The sequence below is a fragment of the Elgaria multicarinata genome, chromosome 19 (assembly GCF_023053635.1).
Source record: "Elgaria multicarinata webbii isolate HBS135686 ecotype San Diego chromosome 19, rElgMul1.1.pri, whole genome shotgun sequence".
Taxonomy (NCBI): Eukaryota; Metazoa; Chordata; class Lepidosauria; order Squamata; family Anguidae; genus Elgaria; species Elgaria multicarinata.
The window spans coordinates 16,566,431-16,577,458 of record NC_086189.1 but is presented as its reverse complement, the minus strand read 5'-3'; the positions used below and the strand labels follow the sequence as shown (position 1 = coordinate 16,577,458).

At 42.5% G+C, this 11,028-nt stretch overlaps 1 protein-coding gene across 5 annotated transcripts in view; it reads left to right on the top strand.

The window, feature by feature from the left end:
- Positions 1-10,029: 10,029 nt before the first annotated feature.
- Positions 10,030-11,028, top strand: part of RAPGEF1 (Rap guanine nucleotide exchange factor 1) — a 290,356-nt gene continuing 289,357 nt past the window's right edge. For all 5 annotated transcript variants that reach the window (XR_010026312.1, XM_063144707.1, XM_063144706.1 and 2 more), the window contains exon 1: positions 10,030-10,133. Coding sequence is in view for 4 of the 5 variants with exons in the window: in XM_063144707.1 (XP_063000777.1) it covers positions 10,109-10,133 (25 nt within the window). In the remaining variant the exon portion in view is untranslated. The remainder of the gene's footprint in view (positions 10,134-11,028) is intronic.

Genomic DNA, 11,028 nt, shown 5'->3' with positions numbered 1-11,028 from the left:
ACACAGGCTAGAGCCAGTTTAGAAGTTCATATCAACTTACTTTATTAGTGCTTTTATACGTGTCATCAGAGAAGACTATCTAACACTGTTGAACACAATTTCTCACCCCTTCTTTAAGCATTGTACACTGCTTTGGAGGGAAAAGCAGGCTATAAATATTTTCCATCCATAAATACATAGGAACCACACAGGACGCATGTTCATAGCCTGTGCCGTGATAGGCTCTTAAATTCCTCCGATAAAGATCCCTCTCGTAATGACTTCAAACTAGAATCATGTGCCCAGGGAATTCTCGCAGCCTCCATGTGGACTAGACGGGTGAAGGATTACCAAACTCCAGAACTGGTAGATCAGAACTTTTCAGTGAAGAATCCAAAGCCAAAGCCATCCCTAAAGGTCCCAGGTGATCACAGCAACATGTGCAGTTCAAGGATATTCAAGAGCGGTGTGCTGTCCATACTAAACCCATTAAAATTCTGCATCCAGCAGAACCCAAATCCTTTGAGTTGACTGACTGCTAGGGGGCAGAAGGAAAATGGGTGAGGGGCAATGGAGTAAGCTACCAGAGGACGTGGCTGGCATCATGAACCAGAGCACTCTATGCTGCAAGATTTTGTTGCAGCTCCCAATTGCATATTTGAATTTCAGTCTTCTGCAGCCCTTTCCTCTTCTCCACACCTTCCTCTCTCTCTCTCTCTCTTTGCCATCCCAGGTCCGCTTGTCAAGCTCCCGGAACTTCGTAGGAACTTGGCAATGTAGCCGGATGCTGTTCTTGGCTCCAGGACAAACTCTGTGCGCCCGGGACTAGCAAGGAGAAAAGAAATTGGAGATCGGAGCTGTCAGGTCTTGTAACATTTCTCGCTGGGTCACCTTCCTTTCCAGAGCGTGATTTTTTAGGATTTGACTTTGGGATATTGATTTTGATTTCCCTCATTTTTGTGTCATGTTAATTTCACTTGTTTTCTGCAAAGCAAGACAAGACAAGTCACCTTCAACTCCTCTCCACTTTTGGCAGGAGTCAGAAATGAAGATTTTTGCCTTTGAATCCGCTGGCCACAGTGACTTGGAAGAGAAGGCTGTTCTCTGGGTGAGTGTTTGACTGGGAAAGAAGTCGTAGGCAGCTTGCTGATACAGAAAGTCTTTCTTGTATATGATCAGGTTACAAGGAATCAACATGAAGCTGGTTTCAGTGGCATTTTGGCTTATCTGTGTGATCTCAGTCCTTGAGGAGAAAAGTAGGCCTATACATAAGAACCTAAGAAGAGCCTTACCGGATCAGACCAAGGGTCCATCTAGTCCAGCATTCTGTTCACACAGTGGCCCACCAGCTGATGCTTGTTCTACAGAGAAGGGGCCACCACACTAAAGGCTCTTCTCCTGGTGGATTCCAATCGGGCCACAGGTCCACGTGGAACCACCAGGAGCGTGCCCTCCGACAACCTCAGTGATCGAGCAGGATGGTAAGGTAGGGTGACCCTATGAAAAGGAGGACCGGGCTCCTGTATCTTTAACAGTTGCATAGAAAAGGGAATTTCACCAGGTGCCATTTGTATATAAGGAGAACCTGGTGAAATCCCCTCTTCATCACAACAGTTAAAGCTGCAGGAGCTATACTAGAGTGACCAGATTTAAAAGAGGGCAGCTTTAACTGGTGTGATGAAGATGAAATTTCACCAGGTTCTCCATATATACAAACGACACCTGCTGACATTCCCTTTTCAATACAACTGTTAAAGATACAGGAGCCCGGTCCTCCTTTTCATAGGGTCACCCTAGGTAAGGGAGAAGGCGCTCTCTCAGATATCTTGGTCCCAAGTTGTTTAGGGCTTTGTGCATTAGTACCAAAACCTTAAACCTTAATTATGCCTAATATGGAATTCGCCTTTTTCACAGCAGCTGCACACGGGGGTCGGCATTTCCATTGAGTGAAGTAAACAACCATTATTTGTTTACTAGCGAACAGACCCAGCAGCTTCCCACGGGTGGGACAGCCCGTGCGTTGATAAGGCAAAGGCCGTGAGCAAACTTGCGCAACTGTCGGGAGTTGGGCATGGTGCGTCTGCCCCATCTAAATGAAGCCACGCCCACCAGCAACCATAGGGCCGGTCCCTGCCATGGGGCAATTCTGTTGCTGCCCAAGAGAGGGCTCTGTCCTATAGCAGGGGAGCAGGCAAGCGTGTAACTCTGTCCCCTGGCTTCAAACTCTATGGAGTCCAAAGCTATTTGCTGGTTAGGGAAGTCTGCCCCTAGCGACTGAATATGTTACTGCAGGCTTCAACCACATGGATACCAAGGCCTCTCCAACATTCGAACCTTCCGCTCCAATGTGCCCCAGCTATACGGGCAAAAAACACCTTGTCCAGTCAAAATGCAGAGCAGGAGGCGCATGGAGGGGAATATTGTCCCCGCTGCACCTCCCGCTCTGCATTGGATGCCTGTAAGGCTCCGGGTTTGGGGAATCACTGTAGGATTGTGTCCTAAAAGAGGAATTCTACGGTCCCCGGAGAACATCCCAGAGACCAACAGGATTTTGGGATCCCAAAAGCCGTATTTTCCATTTGCATCTAAAATGGCCACAAGTTTCTTTAATTTGTGCTAAATCTATTATTGACCTGAAAGGCGGAACTCCTTTCTATATAAAGCAAAGAGATAAAGAGTTGCTATTTTCAAAAAAACCTATTTATTACATCAGTATTCCCTCCCTTTTTAAAAAAACATACTATTCCAAACCAACATCACAAATTTCAGAGTATCCTGCACTCTAGAGTAACAAAACCAGCTGTGTTTCTTACCTTGTGATGGGATTCCTTCTCCCTATATAGCCCAGGGCAGCCGATGGGAGCAAGCAGGTGGAGCCATAGAATAGTTACAACTGCATTGGCTAGCTCTTCCCCAATGACTGGAACCAGGAACAGTATGCCACAAAGCTAACCAGGTTTGACTTCTCCAACTGTAACCTCATATTTGGTAGCAAGTGGGTGGATCTGTGCTATGTGGAGTCTTTTGAATAGCAACAGGTTTCATTGAAACAGATGGCTGGGTTTTTCTCAGTCCCTATGCTATTAACTTCAATTAGATTGTGTATTTCTTTTTATTATGGTGTATACAATGCTGCCCTCTAGAGTTCTGGTGCAGAAAACTTCCCGTGTTCCTGTCAGGTGATAAAGATGGCTTATTTGTGCATAATGGTAAATCTATAATTGAATAAAATAGAGAATCGGGAATTCATTATTTAGCCGGTTAAAAATGCAGAATACTGATAAATAAAAGAGAGGAAAATCTGGAATTCTGATTAATAAGCTGTAACTACATCTACTTGAAAGTATTAATTTCGGAGAAGCATGCTTCCAGATAAAATAAAGTTAAGACTTCAGCCTAAGTTCTAGTTTAAAAAAAAAGAAGTTTTAAAGATATACACCAAAACATATATCAAAATGATGCAGTGTATTGTATAGTTCTTTATTTCCAATCCATAGATCATAAAAAAACAATTCAAGCACATAAAGACTGAGCCAAAATTAAAATGTAATGTTAATACATTGCATTATTAAAATTAACAAGATCAGACTCAAAACGACTCCACGTAATATCTGTGACCTTGTTCTAATAGCTGCGGCAAAGAATTTGGCTGGGTTTTCAGATATCATGATGTTCGTCTCTGCCATAAGTGTAGAAATCTAAAACCTATTGGGGTTTTCTGGATATAAACAAAACACAGGGGAAATAAAGCTCTCATTTTCCTATGGAAATTGCAATATAGATGTGAGGTAATGCTTAGATTGCATTGCTATTTCATGGACAGACTCAAGTGTTGCGGGAAATGTTTAAGGGCGCAATCCTATGCAAGTTAGAGAAAGAAAAGTCCTATAACTCCCAACATGGGAGTTGTAGGGCTTTTTTCTGCCTAAACATGAATAGGATTGCAGTCTGCATCGGCCTTCCATGAATTGGAAGCCCTATGAGGAGAGATTGAAAGAACTGGGCATGTTTAGTCTGGAGAAGAGAAGATTGAAGGGAGACATGATAGCACTCTTCAAATACTTGAAAGGTTGTCACACAGAGGAGGGCCAGGATCTCTTCTTGGTCATCCCAGAGTGCAGGACACAGAATAATGTGCTCAAGTGACAGGAAGCCAGATTCCGGCTGGACATCAGGAAAAACTTCCTGACTTTTAGAGCAGTACAACAATGGAACCAGTTACCTAGGGAGGTCGTGGGCTCTCCCACACTAGAGACATTCAAGAGGCAGCTGGACATGAGCAGGGGGTTAGACTCAAGGGCCTTATAGGCCCCTTCCAACTCTACTATTCTGTGATTCTATGAATTCAACCTGGCCAGGGAAAAGGCTCTTCTATATTTGGGGAAATTTGCAGACAGGACACCCTGGAGAAGATACTGATGCTAGGCAAAGTGGAAGGCAAAAGGAAGAGGGGCCGACCAAGGGCAAGATGGAGGGATGATATTCTGGAGGTGACAGACTTGACCTTGGGGGAGCTAGGGGTGGTGACGGCTGACAGAAAGCTCTGGCGTGGGCTGGTCCATGAAGTTACGAAGAGTTGGAAGCGACTGAACGAATAAACAACAAAGTATGAACTGCATAAAAATGAACGCCCAGATCCAGCTGGGGAGATACACCTGCATAAGCAGCACCTTATACAGGTGTGTTTTCCTTATTGTGGATTTTGTATTAGTATTGGAAGGAGGAGAAATAGCAAGGCCGTGAGCATTGTATGTGAACATTAAAACCTGATTATACACTAGAGGGCAGGAGTGCTCTTTCTAACTGCATTTTGTTCCTGATGATTGGTGCTCTGTGTGTGTGTGTGTGTCTATTTTTGCTCATGTGCAAAGAGGCATGTTTTGGTGAATCGGTTCACGAAAGGACCTTTTCGTAAAACACTTTATTGTCTGTTAACATCACTCCTCAGCTTGGTCAATGTTGAGAAATGTTGAGGAACAATAGCAGCAGGTGACATTGGTGAGAAGGTAGTCTCACTGAGGAAGGGGAAGACATTGAGGGTGCCCTTTGTTTCTTTATCCTGATGCTTCAAGAATAAATTACTTTGCTTTCCCATCATTGCCACCCTGCAGCAATTGCGAGGGCACCCTAGAACACATTCAACAGGCCTGGCCAGAATCTTCTTGAGCAGAGTATAAACCTTAGAAAATTAGCTGCAGTGATTAGGATTAACCTACATCATGGCCCTTTGGGTACCAGGAGTAGAACGTTTTATTTTCCCTGGCTTTTTAATCCTTTGCCTTTTTAAAAATGTGTTAATTGTCATGTTAGATCTTTACACTCCTGCTGGTTTTCACCTTGGTTTTAAATATTGGGAAGTTTTATATTTTCTCATGTTGTATTTCTGGCTGCTGGCTTTTACTCTGGTTTTTAACCTTGGAAAGTTTTATATTTCATCATGTTGCATTTTAGGGTGTTAACTTTTTTATTATTATTCTGGTTTTCACCTTGGTTTTAAACATTGAAAGGTTCCATATTTTATCATGTTGTATTTTTGGCTGTTGGCTTTTACTGTTTTCCCCCTTGGTTTTGGAAGGTTTTATATTTTATCGTGTTGCATTTTGGGGTGTTAACCTTCGTGAACCGCCCAGAGAGCTTTGGCTATTGGGCAATACAGAAACGTAGTGATAAATTTAGCAGCCACGCCAGGGATCTTTAGGAAGTATGCTGATGTGGAAAGAACTCCCTAAGGCTAAAAAGTTTTAAAGACGCTGCTTTAAAGCAAGAAATCTATGCCAACTCTATGCGGCATAATTTCTTTCTCAGTCCACTGGAGGTCGCCCATTTTCTCTGTCTTCTGTTCTGGTCAAAAAACTGTAGGGTCTTTCTATCCTAGGAGTCATGTGAAGCCGTTGTTTCGGGTGACAGATTCTGGTCAGGGACACCCTGATCCACTTGCTGTATCTGTGTGTCACTGAAGACAATAACTTTACAGAGTTTCACTTCCTTTTCAGTTACAATACGATGATATCCTGTCTGTTCATCACTGATGGGTGCACAATCAGGATGTGTTTGTTTTTCGAGGGAGGGGGGATATAAACTTGTTTTTCGTTATTTTCAGGAATGTGTAACACGCAGCTTGCAGGTCTTATGCAGATCCCACCCCCAAAATTATTATTGAATGTAAGGGGAAAGATGCACTACGGAGTTCCCAAAAGGTCAAATTTAGCTTGTTTGCAAGACACATATTTGTGTGTTGGGCAGTGCTAATAGTTGCAATTATCCTGCAGCAATGGGCAGGTATCCTTATGCTACCCTATAAAACAGCCCTCCCCAATCTGGTGCCCTCCAGGTGTTTTGGATGACAACTCCCATAGCCGCTGGTTGGGGCTGATGGGAGTTATAGTCCAAGACATCTGGAGGACACCAGGTTGGGAAAGGCTGGTGTCTTAAGTTATTGATGTATCTATACCAGTGGAGTGGCAATGGTTACAGTTACCTAACGGCGTTAGAGGGAGGCGTTCTGCCCATGTTCAGAGCCCCCCTTTCCCCTTTATTATGCCACGCTTTGCAGGTAGGGCTGGCCTGCCCATTTCCCATCCTACAGGGTTCCCTCGGGGCTGAGCCCCCTAACCTCTTGACAGCACCATTCACCCCAAAACATGTTTCCTCTGCAGGAGGGAAGTCAGTGCAATGGAGGCCCTTCGTAACAATTTCCAAAGGGATGAGTGGGTGGGTGGTAACCAAGCCTGGTTAGCAGTGGTGCAGCTAAAGCTGGATCTTGGAGCCAAAATCTAGGGCTCTGTAGCTCAAGGCTGGCCAAGTGACAACCCAGAGAGTAGCAAGCGGGAGGACCTGGGCAACCATGGCCATGTCAAGGCTGGATCTTGGAGCCAAAATCTAGGGCTCTGTAGCTCAGGGCTGGCCAAGTGACAACCCAGAGAGTAGCAAGCGAGAGGACCTGGGCAACCATGGCCATGTCAAGATCTACCAAGATTGACACTGCCTCATCACAGCATCCTTTCTCCTTATTTCCTTTAATATACATATTAGTTAGGGGTGGCCAGCTGGACATATACATGACTACAGTCCTCATTTTATTATTTTTTACTCTAAAACAGCCTTCCCCAACCAGGTGCCTTCCAGATGTGTTGGGATGACAACTCCTCAAATTCCCAGCCAGTGTGAGGATTATGGGAATTGCCAGTGTGGTGTAGTGGTTAGAGTGATAGACTGAGAGTCGGGAGATTTGGGTTCTAGTCCCCACTCGGCCGTGGAAGTTCACTGGTGACTTTGGGCCAGTCACACAGACTCTCAGCCCAGCCCTACCTCACAGGGTTGTTGTTGTGAGGATAAAAATGGAGAGGAGAAGTACAGCGCCTTGCATTCCTTGGAGGAAAAAAGGCGGGATATAAATGCAATCAACGAATAAATAATAAATAAAATTGCAGTCCGAGCCACCTGGAAGGTTGGGGAAGGCTGCCCTAAAATATCTTATCCTTTTCTCTCACAAAATAGTGCTCATTCTCCAGTCAATGTCTTTAGCATCAGGCAGCAGAAGCAGCCATTATTATATTCCTTGAGTCATGATGATACCATGATTTAACTGAGTTGAAAATGCAAAACTCCCCATTGTCATGATCTTCTTCTTCCTGGGAGATGCAATCCCAGGTGTTTCACATCTGAAGTAATAAACACGACCATCTAAAAAAGCCCCCAGAAAAGGGCCTAAAAGATGATTTTAAATAAAATAAATGAACAAACAACACCATTAAGTCAGAAATAATAATAATAATTTTAAATTAAGTATATTATTATTAATTACATTTATATACCGCCCCATTGCCGAAGCTCTCTGGGCAGTTTACAAAAGATAATAATAAACAAACAAAACCAGGAAGTTGAAAAGAAAATCCAAAATAATAATTCAAAATTAAATCAATAATAATGAAAAATAAACAAGACCATGGAGTTAAATAAAAAATAAAAAAACAACCATTTTAAATTCAGTCAAAACCAATAATTGCAAACCCAACGAACAAACAGCTGTTTTAAATGGATATTGCTCTTTTTAATGCTTCTCATTTTTTGTATATTTGTTTTTAATGTTGTTTTTAACTTTTGTAAACCACTCAGAGAGCCTCAGCTATGGGGCAGTATATAAATGTAATAAATAAATAAATAAATAACATAGCTGTTTTAAATGGATATTGCTGTTTTTAATGCTTTTAAATTTTTTGTATATTTGTTTTTAATGTTAATTGTTTTTAACTTTTGTAAACCGACCAGAGAACTTCAGCTATGGGGCGGTATATAAATGTAATAAATAAATACATAAAAAATTAAACAATATAGTTGTTTTAAATGGTAGCTGTTTCAAATGGATATTGCTGTTTTTAATGCTTTTAAATTTTTATATATTTGTTTTTAAGGTTCATTGTTTTTAACTTTTGTAAGCCGACCAGAGAACTTCAGCTATGGGGCGGTATATAAATGTAATAAATAATATAGCTATTTTAAATGGATATTGCTGTTTTTAATGCTTTTAAATTTTTATATATATTTTTTTAAGGTTCATTGTTTTTAACTTTTGTAAACCGACCAGAGAACTTCAGCTATGGGGCAGCATATAAATGTAATAAATAAATAAATAATATAGCCGTTTTAAATGGTAGCTGTTTTAAATGGATATTGCTGTTTTTAATGCTTTTAAATTTTTATATATATATTTTTTAAGGTTCATTGTTTTTAACTTTTGTAAACCGACCAGAGAACTTCAGCTATGGGGCAGCATATAAATGTAATAAATAAATAAATAATATAGCCGTTTTAAATGGTAGCTGTTTTAAATGGATATTGCTGCTTTTAATGCTTTTAAATTTTTATATATATATTTTTTAAGGTTCATTGTTTTTAACTTTTGTAAACAGACCAGAGAGCTTCAGCTATGGGGCGGTATATAAATGTAATAAATAATATAGCTATTTTAAATGGATATTGCTGCTTTTAATGCTTTTAAATTTTTGTATATTTGTTTTTAATGTTCATCGTTTTTAACTTTTGTAAACCGACCAGAGAGCTTCAGCTATGGGGCGGTATATAAATGTAATAAATAATATAGCTATTTTAAATGGATATTGCTGCTTTTAATGCTTTTAAATTTTTGTATATTTGTTTTTAATGTTCATCGTTTTTAACTTTTATAAACAGACCAGAGAGCTTCAGCTATGGGGCGGTATATAAATGTAATAAATAATATAGCTATTTTAAATGGATATTGCTGCTTTTAATGCTTTTAAATTTTTGTATATTTGTTTTTAATGTTCATCGTTTTTAACTTTTATAAACAGACCAGAGAGCTTCAGCTATGGGGCGGTATATAAATGTAATAAATAATATAGCTATTTTAAATGGATATTGCTGCTTTTAATGCTTTTAAATTTTTGTACATTTGTTTTTAATGTTCATTGTTTTAACTTTTGTAAACCAACCAGAGAACTTCAACTATGGGCAGCATATAAATGTAATAAATAAATAGATAAATAAATAAATCACAGTCAGAAATGGCCCAGCTGCACAGGAGGCGTCTTAAACGCCTGTGGCAGCCCCAGCATCCAAGAGGCTTGTCTTGAGTAAAGAAATAAAGATTTACCATGGCATACTACTACTAGTAGTAATACGACTACTACTAGTCGTATTGCTACTACTAATTATCATAACAACGAGGAGGGCTGCGGTGGCCTGGGGGCGTGGGCGTGAGGCGCGGCGTGGGCCTTCCGTGAGGCGCCTCAGCTTCTCCCTCAGAGCCGCGCTGCTTTCTGCAGGCCCGGCAGCAGGGCGCGCTGTGCGGCCTTGTCCGCCGCCGCCTCCTCCGGCTGCTGCTCTCTCGCCTGCCTGCCTGCCTGCCTGCCTCTCTCCGGGGCCCGGCGGGGGGAGGCGGGGAAGCGAGGCGAGGCGAGGGGGCCGGGCTGAGCCGCTCGTCGTAGGCCGCTGCGGCGTCTGTGGCGGCGGCGCAGCCCCCTTGTTGCCTGCCCGGCTCCGTGGCGGCCTCCTCCTCCTCGTCGTCGTTGTCGCCCTCCTCGTCAGCCGGGCTGGGCCTTGGAGCTCTCCGGCGGGCGGGATCGGAGCCCAGCCCCGGCGCGGCTGCGACATGTCCGGCAAGATCGAGAAAGCAGGTGGGTGGACGCCGCGGGGGGAAAGGCCGCTGGGCCAGGGAAGGGGGCAGAGGGAGGCCGCCTCCTCCTCCTCAGTGGGGCTTTACTTGGGGGTCGGGGAGGGAGAAGTGTGGAGCCTGGCGGGCGGTTGGAGAAGGGGGTGCAAAATGGTGGGGGAGCCCCCCCCCATTCCTCCCCACAGGCTTCGCTCTTCATCCCATTCATCAGCCCCACATTCAAAGAAGGGCCTCCCGGAACAGCCTGGCTCCCGCCCCATAGGAGAGTAAGCAATTTTCTTCTTTTAAAGAGAGCCCCATTGAACTTAGAGGAGGGCTCCTCCTGCCCCATGGAACACTGCTGCCCTGTCCCATATAGGTCTCTCTATCTTTGTATCTATCTAGTTATTCTTCTGCCCCGTATAGATCTTTCTTTCTTTACTTCCTTCCTTCCTTCCTTTCTATACTTCTGCCCCATATAGATCTATCTTTGTATGTATCTATCTATTTATTCTTCTGCCCCATATAGATCTATCTGTTTACACTTCTGCCTCGTATAGATCTATCTGTCTATCTATCTATCCTTCTGCCCCATACAGATCTAGCTTTGTATCTATCTATTCTTCTGCCCCATATAGAACTATCTATTTACACTTCAGCCTCATATAGATCTATCTATCTATCTATCTATCTATCTATCTATCTATACTTCTGCCCCATATAGATCTAGCTTTGTATCTATTTACACTTTGGCCTCATATAGATCTACCTATCTATCTATCTATATTTCTGCCCCATATAGATCTAGCTTTGTATCTATTTATTCTTCTGCCCCATATAGATCTAGCTTTGTATCTATTTACACTTCGGCCTCATATAGATCTATCTATCTTTCTATACTTCTGCCCCATATAGATCCA